General features: G+C 45.5%; 1 protein-coding gene across 3 annotated transcripts; it reads left to right on the top strand.

Annotated features, from left to right (window-relative positions):
• The first annotated feature begins 4,439 nt into the window (after positions 1-4,439).
• LOC112558134 (echinoderm microtubule-associated protein-like 2) lies at positions 4,440-21,875 on the top strand. Of its 3 annotated transcripts, none has more exons than XM_025228367.1 (28): positions 4,440-4,619; positions 7,971-8,126; positions 8,287-8,350; positions 9,460-9,644; positions 9,818-9,938; positions 10,416-10,618; positions 11,088-11,182; positions 11,830-12,010; positions 12,330-12,537; positions 12,841-12,909; positions 13,504-13,662; positions 13,845-14,043; positions 14,309-14,458; positions 14,917-14,989; positions 15,488-15,592; positions 16,169-16,258; positions 16,670-16,813; positions 17,053-17,193; positions 17,444-17,557; positions 17,981-18,133; positions 18,347-18,487; positions 18,782-18,852; positions 19,001-19,101; positions 19,274-19,380; positions 20,066-20,168; positions 20,288-20,386; positions 20,523-20,656; positions 20,904-21,875. In XM_025228367.1, the coding sequence occupies exons 2-28, from the start codon at positions 8,016-8,018 to the stop codon at positions 21,024-21,026; spliced, it is 3,444 nt and encodes a 1,147-aa protein (XP_025084152.1). In that variant the 5' UTR covers positions 4,440-4,619; positions 7,971-8,015; the 3' UTR covers positions 21,027-21,875. The 3 variants fall into 3 exon arrangements, with proteins under 3 accessions (XP_025084152.1, XP_025084151.1, XP_025084154.1); XM_025228366.1 differs by lacking the exon at positions 4,440-4,619 and adding an exon at positions 6,067-7,560; XM_025228369.1 differs by lacking the exons at positions 4,440-4,619; positions 12,841-12,909 and adding an exon at positions 6,069-7,560.
• Positions 21,876-23,868: the final 1,993 nt, after the last annotated feature.

Raw genomic sequence — 23,868 nt, 5'->3', positions numbered from 1 at the left:
ACTAATAAAAGCGCTCTTCCCCAGCTTTGACACTGGAGCTGGTTTGCATGTATTAGCTCTAGAATTGCCACAGTTATCCAAGTAGAAATGGATCATCTAAGGAACCTCGACTGATTTCATGAGCCACTCGCGGTTTCACCGTACGAGGCATGGCTTAATCTTTGAGAACAAGCATATGACTACTGGTAGGATCAACCAGAATGCTGTTGGGTGTACACGTAACCGACTCCCACGAAGCAGTCGCCGCTGGAGCGCAGGTCCTGCGTTCGCGGGTGCTTTTCGCTCTTGCAACCGAATCATCGGTTCAAATTTTCAACGTGCGGAGCGTTCACCCGATCGACACGGGCGCGCTCTTTCACTCGAGACACAGTCAAGCGTTATTCGATACGCCGACGCGGCTGGCCGAAAGGAGCACGACGAACCCCTCTCTCTGCTCAACCAGCGCGCGCCTGAGCCGTGGGAAACGCGGCAGCGAAAGCCGCGAATCGCCAGCGAGCAAAACCGTACCACACCTTCTTCGGTCCGCTTCGAAACCGGCTGGCAGCAGGACGGGACGCAGACAACGATCACTTTCGACCGAGGGCGTCGCACGCCGAGCGAGCGCTCAGTTGCCGATGCAAAAATCCAAAACTGGGTGAGCACTACATGGCTAATAGTAACCTTTCTCTATTGCCATGTTCACTTTCTCGCGCCTTTCGGCACACCTGCTCCCCATATATATAGCGCCGACTTATCTCTTCCCTGCCTTGTGCCACGCCTCACCTTGCACCAGGCCCTCCGCACCAGACCCTCCGCACCAGACCCTCCTCACCAGACCCTCCGCACCAGACCCTCCTGTTCGGTAAACTTGAAGGAAACGAGGTTCCCCTAAGCTTCCAGTACCAAAATGAAGTTACTAATGACTAGAAGTGTGTTTTCAATGTGTTGCACCAGACCATCCGCTTTGCACCAGACCCTCCGCTCGAACGAACATTTTACAAGTTTGGCACCATGCCCTCCGCACCAGACCCTCCGCACCTGACCCTCCCCTCTAACGTACATTTTCCAAGTTTTGCACCAGACCCTCCGCACCAGACCCTCCCCTCGAACGAACATTTTACAAGTTTGGCACCAGGCCCTCCGCACCAGACCCTCCGCGAGACACAGTCAAGCGTTATTCGATGCGCCGACGCGGCTGGCCGAAAGGAGCCACGACGAACCCCTCTCTGCTCAACCAGCGCGCGCCTGAGCCGTGAGAAACGCGGCAGCGAAAGCCGCGAATCGCCACCAAGCCAACCCGTACCACACCTTCTTCGGTCCGCTTCCAAACCGGCTCGCAGCAGGACGGGACGCAGACAACGATCGCTTTCGACCGAGGGCTTCGCACGCCGAGCGAGCGCTCATTTGCAGATGAAAAATACAAAACTGGGTGAGCATTTCATATATAGAAACCTTTATAGCCACGGTCCCTTTCGAGCACCTTTCAGGACGCCTGCTTCCCATGTATATAGCGCCGACCTTAACCATACCTGCCTTGTGCCACGCCTCCCATTGCACCAGGCCCTCCGGGCACCTGACCCTCCCTAGGCACCAGGCCCTCCGGGTACCTGACCCTCCTTAGGCATCAACCCTCCAGGCACCAGACCCTCCCGAATCCCTTCAGCCGTTGCCGGTGTACAGCGCTGCCGAGAGACCGTTGTGAGTCTTTTTCCGATGTTTGCCCATCGTTTGAGAAAAGACACTAGGCCTACAGCAAGCGATGCTCGTTAACAACGATTCCATTTGAATTCCCTGGGTAAATTATTATCCATTTTATTTCTATTGATTTTTTGGTCAAAACAAGACTTGCATGACCATGAGAAATTAGAGAGAGGATAAAATATGTTACTTTTGTTTCTTTTTTTTTTTCTACACTTGTATTGCTTTATTTTGCTTCAGTGCTGAAAGAAAGTGCACATCAAGATAGTGAACATGGTGGCTTAGAAGATTTATTTTCCAATGATCAACGAAACCAAACCCATTTGACTCTATTTAAGAGATGGAAAAATGCAAGACTGGGATAGCAGACTTCTCGATTCATTTCAAAACTGACACCATTGCTGTATTGATGACAGACAGGTGTATGTTGAAGATGACGTGTTTAATGAAGATGAGGCTGAACCTTACACAGTACTTGTCTCATACATTTCATACATCGCAACTCTGTCACATGCCACACACCATAATTCTTACACAGGAACGCGTTATGGTACAGGTCCCACACGTCACATGTCACATGCGTTATGTTACAGGTCCCACACGTCACCCAGGCCACACGTCATCATACTCACACGTGTTGTTGTTTTGCTCACCTGCATCTCCTACATCGCGGAGGAAAATGCCAACACCACGTGTTAGTGCAGACTTCGTGCGCGTGCTGAGTCACAACAGTTTTGTACATCAGGTACCTGTGAGAGTTTAGAAAAACAGTTACACACAAATACTTAGACACAACTCACGTGCCTGTGTGCGCCAGGTATTCGGTGGGAGTTTAAAGAAGCCGTTACACAGAAACAACAGACTGGGACATCTAATCTAAAAAATGTTATTTCCCACGAAGGCACATTTCACAAAATACCATTTGCTTTATTATATTACAGTTTGACTATCATGCACTCGACTAAACCTTTAGGCTAGGGCAACGGCCGTGAGATATGTATGTGTAAACCTTGACATAAACTGTGTATTAAAATATCAAGAAAAATATTTCAGAAGCGAGTAGAATGAAAGGAGGCAAGAAATCTGATTTTTTTTTAAATATCAAATTTATCACGAAATTTGACAAGAGCTTTCATTAGGCCACGTGCGTTTGAAATGCTGACAATAAAACACATCTGGATACTTACGACTCCTGTACAGTGCACTCAGTACCAGTCACATTGCCTGAGGTCACACCTTGCACCACGTGGACAATAAGAAAACAGACCAGAAATCCCAATGGAGCAGGACACTTCAGCTTCGTGTTCATTTTCTGACCCTGCAATAATACTGTACTTTATTTCGTCTTCCTGTAAACAGTAATATTCCTGGGATGATAGATTATCCCTGTATTATCTACCTTGATGGGTGTTAGTTCCTTTGTGCACTATTCTACAGTAGCTGCATGGAAGAAAAGAGACTGCTCATGTGAATGACACTGAAGACGATGTTACACTAGACTTTACTTCCAAGAAGTACAGTATTCCATGGAGAGCCAACTGTCAGCCTGTTATTTTAGACTGTAAGCAGGGCCGCCGAGAGCCACCCGGGCCCCGGGACAGACCTCTCCGGGCCCCTTGTACTTGTAATCGTAAATTATTTTCCCAGTATATAATGTATGTTTACAATTCGAATCTCAATATCTACACTCAAACTCAACTTCTGCATGTGTAATGCTTGGGTGTTCTGTCCTTAGACCTTTCTTTAAAAGAAAAAGAAAAGGAGAAGAAGAAGAAGAAAAATCCACTGACCAAGGCCGGGCCCCCTTGACAGCCGCGGGCCCGGGTACACCAGACCCCCCTGTCCCCCCCTCTCGTCAGGCCTGGCTGTACTGTAGGGGTGACTGTTCAGCTATCGCGGTGACTGGGTGCCAGGGTCGTGTGGATCACGAACACTTCTGTTGATCGATACCCAGTTTGAAAGGGGTGGACGGTAGAGCAGGCAGCATCGACCGTTGTCGGCCTGAGTGCTGCCATGACGACTCCAAACTACCGTGCTGTCGTGTTCAGAGGAGGATCAAACCACAGGTCGATTGTACCCGTGATTTAGACGATGGCTAAGTGTAGGTGCTGTCATGGCTGCCACCCTTCTATCATTCTTGATTGTGGTACTCAGCCGGCAGTCTAGCGCTGTGCACAGCAGTAGCTCATCTCCCACTGGGTCTGTCTGTCTGTCTGTCTGTCTGTCTGTCTGTCTGTCTGTCTGTCTGTCTGTCTGTCTGTCTGTCTGTCTGTCTGTCTGTCTGTCTGTCTGTCAATGTCGAATAAACCACTTACTGTGCCCTTTGATGTCACTTGTTTATCAATCATAAATCACACCTCACCACATCAAAATCTGTAAACATCACCATCCTCTCTGACCTTTAAGAGCTTATGGTTCAAGCCAAAATGTACTCCATGTGATTAGAGTGAGAGAGACAATCAGAGAGAGAGAGATGAAGCAGCCATTATTTATAAATTAAGTTGGAGAAAAGAGAAAGAGATGTGAATTTTTTTGTATAAGATTGTAATTGCTACAAGTAGACAGACACCTGACAAAGAAAAAAAAGGACGGCAGCCAAAGTCCACCCCACCTCGCACCACCACCACAAACCCACCACCACTACCACCGATCCACCCAGGTTGTGTACAAAATAAAGGACGACTGGGTGTCCAGCCCATGTGTTTACGTCCCCACGCGGCTGTTTCTCCAGTGCGCATGTCCATCCAAGAGAAAGGGAAAATGGCGGAAGTTGAAGGGAGGGACGATGCATCGATTAACTAAACATGGGGCTATTGTGACAACTTGGCACTGACAAATTGGACTGCAGCTTGGAGCCCACAGCCTGGGGCGGAGTCGACACCACAACACCTGTGCTCCACTCATCAACGTGACAGTCTGCGAGAAAAACAATAAAAGGGGAGGTAAGCTAAAGATTGTTTGTTTGTTTTATTTTGGCTGTAATCATAATTTTGTTTACCAGGTCAGATGTTGTTGAGAAAACATGGCGCTCAATCTCGCTTCAGAATACACAGAGAAAGGCTTGTGGGTGTCGCTCTGGTTCCCAAGGTGTGCTATTGATTTACCTCTGTGGTCTTTATGCTGCCAAGATCACAAGTGCATAAAATTGATAGGAACTGATCGATGCATATCTCCCCCTGTATCTTTTCTTTTTCGGATTAGAAAAATATTCGTTCGTTTGCTACTTTTCTTCAATCGCTCATTCCTTGATTAGCAATGTCCAAATGTTGTGGGGGGGGGGGGGAACGGACGAGAAAGGATAACAACAGACAAAAGAGGGATATTGTAAGTTCGACTCACTGATGACAGAGATGAGTATAGGTATGTGCTTGTGTCTGTTTACCTGCGTCCACGTAGCCTGCAAAGAAACTTGCGAGCGCCGGATGTTTGTGTTTTGTCCTACAATTCAATCACGACACGGGATTGTGGTGGTGGTAGGGGTGGTGGTGACCTGGATCACACAACATAAATGTTATGATCACCTGCAGAAGTCATTGTGTCCTCTCTCTCACTGACTGACTCTTACTCCCACCTGCATGCAGACACCCATACGCACGCATGCATGGGTAGCTGGCGTGAACCTCACACATCCACAACCTTCTCGTCCACTTGACACTCACTGCCACACCCGCCATCTACATCTGTTTGATGTGGCCTGCTGGAGACAGCAACTGTTTTTACCTGATTTCAGTGAAGAGAGCGAGAGGAACTGTCATTGACATTCAGGAGAAGGACTTGAGAAGTTACCTAGGAAACCTTTCTGTATGAGTCTTGTGTTTGAACTGGTCCTTACAACTGCCCCACTGCCACTGAGGTCACGTGTGAGCTCTCCCGTGAGATAGCCCGTGTGTGTGTGTGTTGGATACTCCCGTGTATATGCATGTACAGTTATCCATCATCATCATCAACAAGAAGTATGAAAGACAAAACTGTGCCCATAATTATTGCACAATGCACTTCTAATTTCAAACACTTTTCAACACTGAAGCCATAAACATATTCCGATAATCAGTTTTATAGAAAAACCACCAGTGCACAGCTTTTTAAACTAAAACTGTTTGAAATAAGATAAAGCTGTAAACTTTCGTGCCCATCAGCACACTTTTATACGCTTCTGAAACGACTCTCAATGGCTTGGAACCGGTTTTGTGTGAAAATAAACGAGTTCTAAAATCTGCTTCTTTAGAAATACGTACAAATACGTTGCCACTCACCCCGGACTCTTATAAAGATATTCTACAACGGTTGGCGTTAGAATTCAAAAACACTGACGTCACATAAACAAAGCCACGTCAGCTGTGACGTCCTGTTTCCGGATGGCTGGGCGGTCAAGTTTCCTGGCCTCTCGTTACAAGACCGGTGAAGTCGGATTCATGATACACGTATCGATGAAGCAGTAATGATCACAGGAGGCCGGGAGTTGACCAGGTGACATTAATGATGATGTATACCTGGGCACCAAGAACATCAAGACCGGGGACAGGAAACGTCAGCAGCCCGACAGAGCTAGAGTGGTGTTCACGTATGTATAAACAAATCTACAAAAGTTGTGTGTCTGTGTGGATGTGGGATGTCGACAAATTGCCATGAGGACGAAGGGGTAATAAGCGAAATCCATCTTATAGAAACACTGAGATGTAGCGACTGTTTTCAATTAAAACTGAGTTTACTCAAAGGCTCAAAGTCTCCACGATGACAATATACACATCGTCACTAAGGCTTCTAGCTGAGAACAGGAGTCCACCACGTCTTGTATGAGTACCAGCGAGTCATCTGTAGTTCTTTGATGCTGTATAAAACCAAGGTAGTGCCGAGGGACGCCAGACTGTCACGCCAGCCGAGGGACCTCAAACTACAGAAGACATCAGTCAACATGTAGGCACGGCTAACGACTCCCTGCTGTTACACCATACCGGCTCCTTCTTCCTCAGGGGAAATTTTTTTTTTATTAGAATACCCTTGACAGGAAGATGGATGTCCCAGCTCGCTTCATTTCACACTCGAGACCCACAGAATCTGTCACTTCCGGTGGCTGCTTGCTTGGATCTTGCCACATGTCCGTGCTTGCCAAACCACAGCCCTCTCCTCCTCAGTCTCACTATGTGAACGTGGTCCAGCTGAGCTGCACTTTGAACTCCTTGGTGAATGTTGCTGCTGGATGTCTTGCAGAGAATCCAGGCTCACAGACTGCGACAAACGGTCCGAGGTGTTGGGAAGGGAAATGACGTCACTAAATACTCTGTGCATCAAGAGTAGTCTGCTCATGCTTTGTGCAAGGCAGACTAATGATCTGTGATCGACAGCAACAACAATGGATGCTGACGACTGCTGACCAGTTGATGACAAGAGTGTGGGTATCCTAACAGCACTGGCGGTTGAGGCGGAGCTGCCCGTGGGTACAAGCAGACGACCAAGCGTCTACAGATAAGGACATTATAAAGAAGCATGCATCTGTTACAGAAAATACTATAAATTTTAGCCATGACACAGAGTGAAAAGTGAAAGAGTCATGGCATCAATCATTATATTTACATTATTGCTCCAGTGACACCAGGACGACATTGTGATGGCACGGAGTGCAAGCAGGAGTTGAATTACAGAAGTGATTGCCTCCGACATAGCTCTGTGTCTGTTGATGTTTAAGTTAAAAAAAAAAAAAAATAAAGCTGATTATGTTCTGACGTCAGAGTCATTGGATCCCTCAAGGGCGGATTCAGGTAGAACTGGAATGTGGTGATTGGTTTCAGACAGAATTTAGTGATGGCTTCAGCAAGTGAGAATATATTATTCAAGGGCTGAGGACTTGTTGAGAACTCGATTATGAGAATGGATTTGGATTTATCGGTGAGTGAGAAATACTTATCATTAGCACACTGTTTATGTTGCCACCGTAGTGTAGAGCTGGTGTCCCACGCCAGTTCTCATCATTCTGAACATAACCTAATGACGTTATAGAACAGACCTGGGCAAGGGGCGGCCCGCGGGCCGGATCCGGCCCTCCTCCTGTCTCTGACCGGCCCGCCCGCTGGCCCGCCAGCCTATATATATATACAGTGTTGGGTAAAACTGAGTTAACCATATTAGTCCGGCCCTCCAAAACCATCCCAATTTCTCATGCGGCCGCTTGGGAAAATTAATTGCCCACCCCTGTTATAGAACATGTGACCGCGCTCAATGACGTCACAGTCTCGACGCCGTCAGTCAACAACGTGGCTGACGACGCTGGGCAACATCTATGTTTTGTTTCGTTTCAGTACGACGAGTACTTCGATGACGTAGACTTAGAAATTGACATCGAGATGCCAGAGACACCTGTACCACCCCGTAGCGCGCGCCCTCTGCCGGGTGGTGGGCAGCAGACTGGGCTCCGCAAGACACCCAGCAAACTGTCGTTGAACGCGCCGGACACGGTCAGCCTCGTCTTTATTTCTTTCTAACCCTAACCCCAACCCCAAGCCCGAACCCATAAGGAGCTGTATATAGGTGTAAACCCTGTGTAGTAGATGTATTAACCTCTGTGATGTAAGTACTAACTACCGGATAGTCACGTGTCCAGCCTCTTTGTTTCAGGGCAAGAAGCGCGGCGTCGTGACTAAAGACAACGACAAGGAAAATGTGCCCAGCTATCGTTACTGTGAGTGGTGGATGTTACCGTGTGTAGTGTCTGTCTCTGTGAGTAGTGGTTGTCACTGTGAGTAGTGGTTGTCATCGTGTGTGGTGTCTGTTACTGTGAGTGGTAGCTGTCATGGTGAGTGATGCATGTCACTACGAGTGGTATCTGCGGCATTATTTTACATCTCGGAGAATCGTAGCGTAGATATAAAGGGACTGTACTCCTTTGTCCGTACTGGAAAAGTAGTGACGCAGTTGCGTCCCTTTGAAACGTGATGCTACCAGTGTGCAGCGTCTCTAAATCTCCGTGAGTGGTGTCTGTCACTACTACAAGTGGTATCTGCGGCTTTATATTACATTTGGAGAATCGTTAGCAGACAGCGTCGATATAAAGGGACTGTACTCCTTTGTCCTTACTGGAAAAGTAGTGACGCAGTTGCGTCCCTTTAAAACGTGATGCAACCAGTGTGCAGCCTCTCTAAATCTCCGTGAGTGGTGTCTGTCACTACTACGAGTGGTATCTGCGGCTTTATATTACATTTGGAGAATCGTTAGCAGACAGCGTAGATATAAAGGGACTGTACTCCTTTGTCCTTACTGGAAAAGTAGTGACGCAGTTGCGTCCCTTTGAAACGTGATGCAACCAGTGTGCAGCCTCTCTAAATCTCCGTGAGTGGTGTCTGTCACTACTACGAGTGGTATCTGCGGCCAGGGCCGTGCTTAGGGGCAGGCGGACGAGGCATCTGCCTAGGGCCCCGCGCTTGAAGGGGCCCCGCGCTTTTGATTGATATGTCACTTTAGATCCCAACTAAAACCGTGTGATCGTGGCGTGAGGGCCCCGCACATGCCCTTTGCCTCGGGCCTCGCGGGGGCTAAGAACTGGCCTGTCTGCGGCTTTATATTACATTTGGAGAATCGTTAGCAGACAGCGTAGATATAAAGGGACTGTACTCCTTTGTCCTTACTGGAAAAGTAGTGACGCAGTTGCGTCCCTTTGAAACGTGATGCTACCAGAGTGCAGCCTCTCTAAATCTCCGCTCTCTGTCCTTAGTCATTCGACTGCATTACTAGTGAAAGAAAGGAAAGAAAATGATGGAAGGAACGAAGCACGTGACATATCTCTGTCTTCAGCGCCTTTTCCAGACGCGGCTGAGGCATCAGACCCCGAGGAAAAGCTGCTCAAGTTGTCCAGGACTCTGAAAGACTGTCTTCAGGAAGTCAGCAGACAAAGGTTGCGTGCACTTCACATGGCACTTCGACGATTTGGAAACTTGGATAGCCGCATCTCTGAAAAAGACATGATGCAGGTGTTTCAGGTGTGTACATAAGCACGGATTCAGATGCCACCTGCACCATAGCTTGCGAGCTCTTCATTTTTCTGTGCCACTTTTATTTGCTCTAGCCTTCAGTTCTTCCATCCATCCATGTATCCTGTGGTTTAAACATACTTTTTTCATACTGGTTGACATACCTATGTTCATATACTCAGGACAACCAGATCGTGCTGACACCGAGGCTGCACCAGATGATAAATGACTTGTTTGCTGACAGTCACGGCATAGACTACGAGAAGCTGTATCGCTGCTTTCTCAGTGCGCACGACCTTACAGGTACTCGTGTTCAAAGGTGTTTCTTTCTCACTGACTCGTGTTTGATGACCGATAATGACCTTAGTGCTTTGAGGGAGAGAGAGAAAGACTGAGAAAGTGTAGTAGCCAATTGGGGGAAGAGATCTAGGACAGAGAAAACGAGAGGATTGAGAGAGAGAGAGAGTTCAGACAATATTCAACCAAACAGTTTGAGTGTAATATCGACAAGTCATTAACGTTGTGTAAAACTGAGAACAGAAGAGTAGAGAGTAGGAGAGCAAACTTTGTACAGGAAAAAATTAAGAAAGCAAGACACGGAAGGAATAACAGAGGGATTGAGAAGACCCGAGTTATCTCATTAGACTTAAGGATTTTGTCAGTAGATGCCATGTGCTGTGAGATTCACCACCCCTCCCAACAAACACACACACACCACAAACACCCACTCCCACCCACCCACCCCCAAACACACCCACGTCCCCACCACGTTGTGTGCAGGGCGGGACAGTGTCAAGGGTCGCAAAGCTCGGAATGACGTGGCCCCACGTGCCCCTGTGCCCCAGGAGGTGCGTGACGCCGACTTCGTGCATCGACTGGAGGAGCAGCTGGTGCGGGACCGCGCCTTCTTCGACATCGACAGCCTGCGCCACGACTTCCAAGCCCTGGACTCCAACCGCTCAGGGGAGATCAGCAAGGAAACAGTAAGTAAAAACACATTATGCTCTTTATTTTGTTTATATTATGTTGAGGTCCGTTGAAGTGTGTCAATACTTCCGCTTGCATCCGCCCTGCACTCTGTACACGGGAGGCTCACAACAGAGCTGGTAACACGAGAAAACCACAGCTCCTATTATAACTTTCAGTGGTGGCGTGGGGGTGAGTGTGAGTGGTGCAGTGGTGCTACAGTGAGTGTTACAAACTAAAAACAGGCAGCACAGCCATTTACTTTATGATCTGCATGTTCATATCTTTTCGTAGCTTAACAATCATAGAGATTAATTTCTCACAGACGGCTAGTGATGGCTGGTGAGTGAGTGAGTGACCATCACTGATTTCATTTGTCATGTAACTATTATTCTTCCCTTTCCCATCCCCCATACACGTCTTTGGTCGGTCTAAGTGCTTTGCTGGAATTCTTCAAGCCAGAAGCAGTGTTTACACCTTGTGCAGGCCCTGATGACATGCAAAGAGAAGAGTCCGCTGTACGGCGCTCTCCTACAGAACTTGCTGAAGCGATGTAGCGAAGGGTCCAACGACAAAGTCAGGTGAGTGGCTCATTAGTCACCACGTTCTCCATTCTTCTGAATGTTCTCCACGACTAGCTGAGAGATTCCTCGTCCTGTAGTGCAAAGTTCTGACTGAACGATGTTGGATCTCGCTGGTGACTTGCCAACTAGATGATCTCAACAATATCTAATATTACACACAGCTGGTTACATGATCTTGAACATAAAGACTGATGTAATGTTTTCACTTCATCTCAGCTGTCAGTGATAACACACTAGCGGTAGATAGTCTCTTCTACATACGTGTATACAGCTGCTCTCAGGGCATCATCATCAGGCAAGGGTGGCCAGACTTCCTTAAGACTTCCTGTCTCTTGGCTCTCTGCCTTGGACAAGACAAGAAAATTTATGTCAATATGTACACCGAATAAATATATAGTTGTACTTTAAAAGGAATACACCCAAGAACTCATTATCATAACTCACTAATATATATATAATTACTCATTACTCATCCAGAATTGCAATGCGACACACACACGCACGCACGCACACAAAACTTACTCGCATCTCTCCTGTATACACACACACCCGCCATCTACACAGACGTATATATGAGCCTACATTGTACAAACACTACCAACTACATGAAGAAGTTCACATGAAAGTGGTGTCACGTGTCGCAGCTGGCCCACCTTGCTCAGTTTCCTGGAGAAAGCTCAGGCCAACGCCCAGGCGCGGTTCCCAGAGTTGGTCAGCCTCGCAGAAAAAGCCAAGGAAACGGCTGCCGTCAACATCGCTCCGGATCCGATAGACGAACTCTCGTCGGTTGCCAAGTCTCGCGTGATGTCAAAGCTGCGGAAAAAGGTATTTATGACATCACCTTCCTGTCCTACCTTTACTCGTCCGCCATCTCTCATAGCACTTGTTGTGTTTGCAGGATCTTTATTATAGTGTAAAATTTGTCGTTTACCATGACCACGTGCTTGTCGATGAAAATATTATAAAGCCACTGTTAATAAGACAGACGGCGTGATGATATCGGATGGTGACAACATGACAAAGATATTTCTGAGCCACGGTCACTGCCTTTTTCATAAGAGATCATTTTTTGATCGCGTTTTATCCCTAATTTGTTCAGAATTTTATAAGACTTTTTTTCTGTTCCATTGTTTACCCCTAAAAGCCGAAAGTTCGTCAGGACTCGGTGTCGCCCACTCCCTCCACTACACAGTCGGTGAGCACGCTGGACACACCACGTGACGCGATAGAGACAGAGCCCAGGACAGACGTGCCGACAGACGCCGGTCAGACGACACCTGAGAATGACAAAGGTAAAATGCCAGACGACCGCCAGGTGACGGCTGAAACCGAGAAGAAGGCCAACAAACCCGGTAAGTAACACCTTACTGAAAAGTCACAGTGATGACTCCATGCAACTTGTCGCATGGACAGTGAACATGAAAGCAGTGTGAGCAAGTGATGGGACGGGAATTATTAGCACTTTTAGAAAATTTCATTGACATTTATTAACAGTTCTTGACTCATATGCACGCAGACGTGAACACTCACATATAAATTGACACACACGCGCACGCACATGCACGTGAAGAAATCTCTCGCTGGTGTTAGAGACTATGTTAGAGACTCCTGTCATACTTGTAACACTGATTGTCGATGCCTCTTGCACACCTGAGACACCCACTCCATCTCTCCGAAGCCTCAGAGGGAGACAATGTTTACCGGGATGAAAACGTTCTTGGCAGGTGACTATGTGTGGCCAGTCAGCCTGAGCTTGTCAAAGTTAGAGCTTTGACTGTTTAGTGTCTAACCGACAGTTTCATTCTAGACACCTGCATGCCAGCAACCATAGGTGTAGCTCCACTAACTGGATTTGTGTTTTACGACCCATTTGATTTTCCTGCATGATTTTATAACTCAACCCTATTGCATAAGAAACTAACTTTATTAGATAAAAGTTTGATGTTAGTACCCACTCACCTTCCATGTAGATAATTAGATATTTTGATATTAGAAATAGATTGTAGTTTCTAATCATGTCACTACCAGATAATTAGATATTTAATTTTAGTTATGTCCGAAGAAGAGTTTGAAATACGGTCACAGTTTCTCAGTAGTAGAAAAATGTAATTAGGATCCCTTTTTATCAGAGTGACATTACATTAGGTGTAAACTTGAAGAAAAGAACAATCGATTCTCTTCATGAGGCCATGTGTAGTGTGCAGACGAAGTCTGTAGACAGTGTTTGATACAATGTGATGTTGCCTACACCACACATGTAGCTTGACTGCGATGCCACCGCTGACTGTTGTTCACAGCTCAGTGAGTTGTGTTCACAGTTGGCAAGAGGCGAGACAAGAAGTCGGAGGGCGTCAGCAAGATCCCACCCGTGCTGGAGGAGGGCAGACCGTCAGACGGCGGCAGCGAAGCGCAGACAGAAAAAGCAGCGAGAGCGTCAGGAGAGCTGACCACACAGCTGACGGCCCCTCCCGTCACGGGTGAGTGAATGTTGCAGTCACAGATCGCGTTACAGTCGTGTCCTGCCATCAGTCCGTTCATCCACTTCTTCAGCCTTCCACCTGTCGTTCGTCGTAGTCAATATCGTCACCATTATCCTTGTTATCGTCGACGACGACCTATTTGTCACATCTCAAAAAAAAAAACTTTCTGTCCGTGGCAGAAGTCAGTTCCAGTCCCCCGGCTGTCCCATCTCGAGCCTTGGTGTCGTTCGCTGACCTGGGGCAGGGGCATGGAGACACAAGCAGTGAAAGCCCCTCCATGCCTGCTGCCACCAAGCCGCCACCGTTATCCCAGAAACACCTGAAAGCACTGGACATCCCCGTGGACCCTCCCAACGAGCGCCTTCAGCTGGAGTGGGTGTAGGTGTCCTTTCGCATTTTTTCTCTTGCCAACCGATTACTAAACTCAAGACATGTCGCTTGTCTTGCGGTGATCGGTTTTCTTTTCTGAGGAAGACATGTTTGTAGAAATCAGGGCTAGATGACAACACGTTCCAAAACCTCCAACAACCTACTTTCCTCGTTTATCTTGTCGGAGCATCTTCTCTTCTCGAGCCCTTGACTTGTGACGGAGCACCGCCATTGTGGCAGTCTGTGTTTTTCAATGTGTGTTTGAACCGTGCAGGTACGGTTGTCGTGGAAACGATTGTCGCCGAAACGTTCATGTGCTGGCCAGCGGCGAGCTGACGTACTTCCTGTCTAACATCGTCATCATGCTGGACTGCACCAACCACGTGCAGCGTCACTACAAGGAGCACAGCGAGGACGTCAAGTGGTGAGCATCCGGGCATCAGCCGGGGTCACGAACCGCCTTGGAACCTTGATTAATGAGTGGCAGGTGTCTCGCGCTCGCACACACGCACACGCACACGCACAAGAAGCAAACACAGCAGGACGCATTTTTAGAAGGAACAGGACGAAGACCTGTGTTTACAGCCGATGATATTAGGAATGCAGACAAACATCAATTACAAAATTAACAAGAAGAGACTGCGTGTACAAGAGTAGTCCTTTACTGTGTCACACTGGGTCAAAAGTCATATATGACGTCAGACAGACAGACACAGGCAGGCAGGCAGGCAGGCAGGCAGGCAGGCAGGCAGGCAGGCAGGCAGGCAGGCAGACAGATAGACAGACAGACTGACTAACAGCGATAAAGGGAATGAGAGAAAGAAAGAGGAAACGGAGTGTGGCGCAGTCTCTGTTGTTCACCTTGCTATTTGGCTGTTGCAGCATGGCTGTCCACAAAGATGGCGTAACTGTAGCAACAGGACAGTTCGCCAGCATCAACAGACCAGAAAATAAGGTACCGGCGAGACACTTCACAAAGTTTCTCTTTGTCTTCCCATGATATTGCGAACCCGCAGCATAGCTTAAACATCAGAAGCATTTACTTTCAGAGAAAATTGTTATGTCTGTAAATTTGATTCTATTCTGCATTATTACTGCTTACAATACATGTACTGTCATCCACCTGTCAACAGGAACATTGTGCATGTATGAAACATAACATAGAAATATAATTATATTCCCTTTCTGCGGGTTCCTAACTTGTTTAATTGTTCAATTATTTGTTTGTTGAGAGTAATGTGATTTTTTACAATTTTGTTTAGCGTAAGAATATTATATCCTAACTGGAAAAACCTAATCTCATCCTGGTGTTTAATCGTGGTGTCGTAGTATGCTACTGTAGGCTCACATCATGGTGTCTAATGTGTGAATATTATGGTGTACTGTAGGCTCACATCATGGTGCCCAATGTGTGAATATATGTATATTGTGTGTATATTGTGTATATCTGTAGGCTCACATCAGGCTGTGGCGCTCGGACCTGTTGCTTACTGTACATGTTCTCGGTGCTGATGTCTTCAGCAAGGCTGTCATGTGTGTGGCCTTCTCGCCTCACGCGGTAAGCTGCTGTGGGACCCCTTCCCATCCTCTTGTAATAACTTATATTCCTGCGACCTTATCATTAATCGTGGTTTCACAGATGAGCCAAATCAACGAAAGTGCTTAAGAAGAAGAAGAAATAAGAAAACATGATGTAGGATAGATAATTGGTGATTAACAAAGGATGATTGAAAATTAATGGTGATTGTTTGATTATTCGGTTGACGACTACGATACCAATGACAATAAATTGCGTAAATTGTGGTTTTCATCGTAACTTTATAAAGTTCTTTAGTGCAGAGACATTTCTAGAAAGCTGTTGTGTTAAACATTACCTTTCAAGATAAGCACACTTTAGAAATAAACATAGAGCCCAGTTATGAAAACTATTTTTTGTCCGAATAAATAGTATGTTGTCCATGTATATTTAGTATCCTGTTCATGTATATTTTGTACATTGTCCATTTAGTAGGAAGTTTGTGTAGTATGTTGTCCACCTATATTTAGTATACTGTCCATGTATATCTAGCGTATTGTCCATTGTGTATGTGGTCCGTGTAGTGTGTTCTACATTTACTTATGTTGTCGGTAACAGGAATTTCTGGCTGCTGTTGATAACAGCTCACCTCAGAAAATTCTGTCGATCTGGGACTTGCGAACAGCCACCAAAATTGCTGAAAACGGCGTAAGTCTCTCGCCTTCCCTTTGTTGGTTTGTCATTCCATCCATTTATCTTTCTGCCTCACACTATCGGATTAAATCTCTCGTCAAACACTCCAATACCTGTAACCTCACGTTGATGTTTGTCTTACAGGATCCACTGAGTAACTTCCTGTCTAAAGCACATTTCCAAAAAGCTTCTTCCATGTCCTGACTTGCGGCAGATTTTCTTTAATTTGTTTTAGGGTCTCAGTGGTAATGATGTTAATACATTCAGTTATCAATCATCAGTTTTCTTCTGCCGTCGTAGGTGTCACAGACGACTTGCTCTTTTCGCTTTTTGTACTACCTGCACTGTACTGTACTGTACTGTACTGTACTGTACTGTACTGTGCTGTACTGGCTGTACTGACCCCAGTCCTTCGTGTTTCTGCAGCTGGAGAGCCAGACAGTGTGTGACATGGACTTTAACCCCAAACATGAGAACATTCTCGTCACCTGCGGCAAGGAACACCTCGCGTGGTGGAGGGTCTTCCCAGATGCTCAGAGGCTGAGTGTTTCTGCTTTGCCAGACTATGAGGTTCAGCCATGATGTACCATTATCTCTGAGCTCTGTCTAGCTATACAATGAATTCTGTACTTACAAAATTGAATTGTCTGGATATAGAATGCATTATATACGTATAGAGTGAATTGTATAGCTATAGAGAGAAAATTAGAGAAAATTCCCGGCGCCCTACACTCGTCATCTGTTGGTGTCTAGACGCTGTGGATCGTGGAGTCGTCCACATTCTTCAGACTTTTAGCATTCGTTTGCAGAAATCACTGAGAGCCAAGTACATTGTGTGCCTGTCTCATACGGACAAGGGCGACCTCATCACCGGCGATTCTAATGGCACTGTCTACATTTGGGCTGATGGCGGCAACAAGATCACCAACTTCATCAAGCACGGCCATGATGTAGGCCATCACTCAACACCAAGAACAGCACCAACATCATACTACCAACACCACTTTACATCACATCACATCACATCATATTATTAACACACCTTAAATGGCTACAAATGAATGTCTTCATCCATTAGCACCGCGTGTCATTATAAGACCCTAGAAGTGGTGCTCATGTAGTCAGATAGAATCAGGCCGTAGACTGTTGTAGAGGGAACAGGGAGGTCACTGAGCTTAACCCCTGTTATCCTCACTACAGGGGCCTGTGCTGTCTCTGCTGTTTTGTCGTCAACATCTCCTCACAGGAGGACGGGACGGCCAGCTCCGCTCATGGGCATGGTCAAAAAACATGAATCATGCTAACAACTTGATGGTCAGTTCACTTTTGTTTTACAAAGCTTTCACATAAACACTCTCATACACCGATCAAAATCAGCGCAGTTGGGGGGCAGATCGCCTAAACAATAAAATATTCTTGTCTTGTCTTGTCAAAATCAGAAAATGCCGACATAATATCTAACTTAATGCTAACCGAAGAAAACAAAGCGTTAAACAAAATTGTGAATAAAATATTTCCCGCTCGGCCTTTTCTCTTCTGTTTCCAGACACTTGTTTTATTTTCCTTTTCTTCTTTCTCCTCCGCCATGTCTTTATAGATGTGTGTTCCATGGAAACTGATAGTTTGAGATATACACGATTTCGGACAAGAAGATATGTATGTATAGTACTGAAGAACCTCAGACAAAATCAGGTGATTGAAAAAAAAAAATAGTAAGTGATTTGTGTTTTGTGGCAGATGCCGGCCTGTGAAGGCGGCCTGCGCTACATGATGGTGCATGAAGACTCTCTGGTCATCTCGACCACCATGAACTCGCTGCTGAGTGTCAAGATGGCGCCCAGGGGCTGTCCTCTGGATAAGGCGACGTTTGACCAAACCCCTGTCACCCAGGTATGCAGGTGAAAGGTGGACCAATAAGCAAGGAAGTTAGTATAGGAAAGAAGCAATGGACAAAGCTCAAAGCGCTTAAGAAAAGCCTAAGCACATACATAATAATAATGGTTTCAAAATAGAGCTCGTTGTGTTCTCCTGTCGAGAAGAAGGTGAATGTGAAGAAGGTGAATCAGCATATTTGTCATAAGGTGTCCTTGTGACATGACACAGGGTCACTTCGATGACGTGTACGGGGTGGCAGTGATCCCCAGCTCCGTGCTGAAGGCTGACGTGCTGACGGCGGGTGTGGACGGGGTGCTGTGCAAGTTCAGCAGCGAGCTGCGACGACCAGTGTGGAAGCTGTACCTGAAGGTGAGCACAGGTACCTCGACAGTCACCTCACATACCTGCTGGACACGGCGTGGGAAGGGTGTGTGACACAGGAGCTGCATCATGACACTTGTGGGTCACGAGAGGGAGGATAGAGGGAGGGTACAGGGAGGTTACGAGCTAGTTCAGGAGTTGGAAAAAGCATGTTAGCATCACGGAGCTAAAGGTGTTCTCGATTACTTCGTTCATTAAAGAGTAAAAACGATAAGCCCATAAATACTATGCAGTCTACATGTTTATATGTTTATTGTGACAGAGACACTGTTTATGCCGCAGGGTATGGAGTTTTTGTGTGTGGACTGCAGCTCAACTGGGGAACACATGGCGCTTGGAACAAAAGATGGACAGTAAGTCATGGGAGAACATTTTGAGACGAACATCTTTGTGTGTGTCATGAACACTCTGTGTACATGTGGAGCTTTGCTGTGCGCTTCATACACCCACACACACACATACATCAGCTATGAAATGTCTGTTCTCTATGTCTGTCCACAGCGTGGTCGTCCTTCGTCTGCAAGTGTCGGACATGACGGTGGTTGAGGTCATCAATCAAAAGGTCACCGCCGACAGGCTGGACTGCATCAAGCTCTCCCCTGGTCAGGGTCACACTTAGCTCCACAGAAAGAGTTAACTCAGCAGTGTATATGTATATGTATATGTACATGTATATTAGAAATTAATACATCAATTTCAAGATTAAGAAAAAGTAATTCGTTGACTCAATAAGGTCCCAGTGAAAATGGAGCTGACTGCGTTATCTGTGTGCAGACGGCAAATGGCTGGCCGCCGGAAGCCATGACACAGCCATCTACCTTTTCCGCCTCACCTCGCACGACGACGGCGACGTCAGTTGGGAGATGTACAGTAAACTGAAGGTCAGCACAGTACAGGCCTGTAGTACTGTAGTACTGTGGTAGAGTACAGAATACTGCAGTAATATTGTATAGTTGTATAGTCTCACCACTAAACGGGGCGTGCTAGTTTGACCGTTGGAATTGGACATCTCACTGAATATTTATATTCTCCCCTCGTAGTGAGGCATGAGATTCTTGATTCAGTGCTGGTTGGTTGGTTGGTTGACTTAGTAGGAAAGTGCTTCTACCTTGTGGCGATTTCGCACTATGTGGAGAGAGGTAGGGGGGGGGGAGACAACCTGAGTACCCGGAAAAAATCCGGGCGCCACGGCCTGCGAACATAGAGTGTCACATAGAGAGCGTCCATAGACAAGATGTGAACCGTGAGCCCCTCACATCAGTGGCGACAAGCGAGTGTTTTCACTACTACACTATCGGGCGCCCCTCGATGATTGAGTGCCGTACACTACAAGTAACATGTGTAGTCTCACCACCTCTACCTGGGACATGGTACTGTTCATTCTGTGTGTCTTGTACTACACTGCAGTCAGTTTTCACATGCTCTTTGTTTGGCCCCTCTATGCTCCGTACAGTACAACAGTACTGTGTGGTGTATTGTTTAGTACAGTTAGTCTCATTTAGTATTCTCAACACTTGCTCGCGGATCTCGATTTTCAACTGAATGTAAACATTTATGCTGCGCCAGGGCCATGGTGGAAGAGTGACTGCTCTTGACTGGTCCCACGAGAACAAGAATGGGAGTTTCCTACTCAGAAGCTGTTCGTCCTTCAGCGGGGAACAAAAGATGTGTAAGAGAGGGTTTCTGTCCAATGAGTGATTGAGTGAACGATGACAAAAATTTATTTCCACTTTACCGTCCATGAAATATTGTCGAAAGTAAACGGGATTTTTTTTTTCTTTCATTCAGGGAATACTTTGACTTCCATTGAAATTCCTCTCAATGATGTTGACCTTGACTCCTTTACATGGGCGACAAATACCTGTTCTGTCGACCATCTTCTTACAGGTGAGGTGTCATGGATTTCCTTCTTTCATTCCTTTGTATTCTATTTCTCTCCTTCCTCCTACCATTTAACATTAACATCCTCGGCATTTCTCTCATTTACTTTCTTTTTCTCTCATTTTTGTGTGTGTGTGTGCAGGTGTTGTGAGATCCTTCCAGGGCTCTGCGCCACATATCACAGCAGTGGACGTGAACCCTTCACAAACGCTGGTTGCCGTGGGCAACAACCAGGGCAGTCTGTGTCTCTACCGCTACCCGTGTGTCCGGACAGGGGTGAGTTCCTGACGAAATGCAGTACCTGTAGGGACAAATATTACAACTGTACAAGCTATATAACATGACCAAGGTGCCCTGGCTGTAAAGCTGTAGTGATTCTCTATGACGCACACTTTTGAGGAAATAAAGAGAATTATAAATCTCTATGAGGCAACACAGAGTGATCGAGATTTTTCATTTAACAATTTATAGGCGTACACAGTATAATGATACAATGATATACTTAATCTTATTTTTTACGCAGATCTTCTGTCACACTTACCGATGCCACCACGTAGTTGCCGCAGTTCGATTTTCTCCTTCTGGATCATCCATCCTGACCCTTGGCGGTCAAGACTCGACCCTGCTACAGTGGAAAATCGTGTGACATGCTGTGTGATTCAACATGGATTATGCTTTTCTAATTCCAGCATGTCAACCATGCTAATTTTTTTTCATTTTTTATTGACCATAACTCTGCTGAAACATTTCTTTTTAAAAATAAAGGTGACAGGGTAATATTTACTGGTTTTAGCTAAGCTCTTGGGAAAATATTTTAACCTGCATGTACAGTAACATCTCATCTCGATCCGAGAGATGGGTTTGTGTCAGACAGCAAGTCACTGGTGGGTGTTAGTCTTATTTTAGTGTGTCCCCTTCTGGTCCTTGAGATCACCGTTGATCACAGAGTAGTCAACTGCTTTGACAATAATGTTTGTTGTCTTATGACAGTTCTCGCACATTGTATCAAAGGTATTTGTGATAATAATGTCTCGGTTTTAAAAATATTTTAAATACGCACCTAAATCTCACAGAATTCATGTTTTTTCAGTTACATCCATAAACCGCTCAAACTTCATGCTTGGTGTACGGTTAGTTAAGATGCTCTCAACAAAATGACAGGAATGTTCAGGCAGTTCCTTCAAGCGGAATAAAAGGATCAAAACTGTGAATCTTAACCACTGTTAGGTGGACTTCTGTTTTATGTAGGCTGAAACACAGCTGGCATAAAGTCTGGAACTTGAAGAGTTCGAAGTGGTACAACCTCTTAATTGGGTTCCCGGGCTAGGTTGGTTAACGAGTGTCAAAAATCTCACAATAAAAAAACCAGACGACTGATGGCTACTGCATATGGAAACTCAAATTTATTTACAGTTTTGTACCAAGTTAAAAGAAATGTCAAGTGGTGGAAGATTGTTACCACCCAAATAAATTGCATTACCTGAAAAAAGCAAAATGTCTGATCTCAAAGCGTGTTTTTTTGATCAGAATGGTTGGCCTATGTGCATGGGTGTTGTCTTTCACAAGGCCCCTGACATATAATATGTAAAAGTCTCACACAAAGTGTTTAATTCTGCACATTAAGCCATGGTGTATATAAACTTTGTACATCTGACATCTTTGTCGATGTACCAACTGTCATGTAACAGTTGTTTTTTTTTTTACTGTAACCTCAGCGACCCTAACTCTTGTGGCTCCATTCCATTGTGACCTTTATTTCACACAAGTATTAGACTACTTCTGTGTCAACAAAGGCAATACTTCATAAAATCTAAAATAAAGATTCCCTTCTAGATACAACATTAACATCCTTAACATCCTTATATAAAGTGGCCACAGCAGGAAAGTAAGCGGATATGGTCCCAGGTCTCCTCATTGTTGGTTGGTAAGCATTTATATATATTTGTACCTTAATGCGGTTTTAACCTCTCTCACTCTGCTAGTTTAATTACTATGATGCTTTTTGCAGGTGTTCAAAGGAAAGCAAATAAAACAGTATTTCTAAAACCAAAAGAACAGGTAACGATTTCATCTCTAAAAATCCTTCCACTGACAAACAGACATAAAATACAACAAGAGCATCATTATTTATAAAATACTAACAGCTAGTTAACTGTATCCTAGATTCCCTTTACAAATACATGAACTTCTCCAATCTAATATTCAAGCATTTAAGATTTAAGTCAAGCTTGAAATACTTAGGGATACTCTTCATCTCTAGTAAATGAATTCTCTAAACTGGTTTAGATAGGAATTTGAAAAACCTGTACTAAAACCTATGATCATTTCCTGAGGTCTCTTATCCCTCACCAGTAAACCTATCAACAGGACAAGCATATAGCTTGCATAAAGAATTAATGCCAGAAATCTTTTGGTAGATACTTCTGACTCTAGGATCGTCCTCCCTCCCTCCCTCCCTCCCTCTCTCTTCCCTCATTTCATCTCCACTACCTCCTCTACATGTGTGTGAGTGTGGCGGGAGGTGGCAATAGCTTGATCATGCATCTCTGTGGATGTAGATCGATGACCAAGTCTTTTAATTATTTGTTATTCTGCAAACAGAACAAATAAAATACAGCTAAATTATACAAAAGACATAACTGCAACATTGTGCAAACAATATTAAAATGCCATTACAGTTTTCCCTCCCCTCCTATCATTTACTTGTCACTCAGTCTGTAAAAATGCACCATGCACTTCCTCAAACATTTACTCGTCACATTCTTCACCCAACGACCAATCCACACACAAACACGTACACACGTACTGTGACCAGAAGTTGAGTGGGCATAATGAGATGTTACTCGGCCACCACTTCTGTTTGCCATCCACGTCATCTCTCCATACATCCTTAAAGGGCTGTTTTGGCCAGTGTGTCATGTCGAGCGACCTGCCCGGACCAAACCAGTTTTTGCCGTGTGACAGTGGCGACCAGAGGTTCAAGAGGACTGACTATAGAGAGGATATGTGTGCCAAGTCATGTGGAAAAGAAAAAGACATAAAAAATATTTTCGTTTATTGTCGAGTGAGCTACGGGAAAACAACTCGTTATTCCGCCATCTTCGCTGCTCTTACAGTGATCGACATTCCTCTGAACTTTTACTTTTCTACTTTTATTCAACTGCAATTTATGTATAGTACCTCAAGGTCCCAACTAGAAAGGGATGCCCACAGGGCCGCCGAGAGCCAGCCCGGGCCCCGGGACAGACGACCTCTCCGGGCCCCTTGTACTTGTAATCGTAAATTATTTTCCCAGTATATAATGTATGTTTACAATTCGAATCTCAATATCTACACTTCATTCAGTAACGAAATATAGACTGCAAACAGTAGGACAAGTGCACTAGGATCTACATCACTACTTGAACATGAAGTTGTTTACATGCGAGTGGTTAGTAAATGAGGACAAATGATGTTAAAGGATCAGACTTGTAGCACTCCGCTCCACA

The sequence above is a fragment of the Pomacea canaliculata genome, linkage group LG2 (genome assembly GCF_003073045.1).
Source record: "Pomacea canaliculata isolate SZHN2017 linkage group LG2, ASM307304v1, whole genome shotgun sequence".
NCBI lineage: Eukaryota > Metazoa > Mollusca > Gastropoda > Architaenioglossa > Ampullariidae > Pomacea > Pomacea canaliculata.
This window is presented reverse-complemented; position numbering and strand designations above follow the sequence as displayed.

Coding starts and splice junctions, on each gene's coding strand:
- LOC112558134 (XM_025228366.1), top strand. CDS start 7,537: ATGAGAATGGATTTGGATTTATCG. Junction 9,939..10,415: donor CAGTGCGCACGACCTTACAG/GTACTCGTGTTC, acceptor CGTTGTGTGCAG/GGCGGGACAGTGTCAAGGGT. Junction 16,259..16,669: donor CCAAAATTGCTGAAAACGGC/GTAAGTCTCTCG, acceptor GTGTTTCTGCAG/CTGGAGAGCCAGACAGTGTG.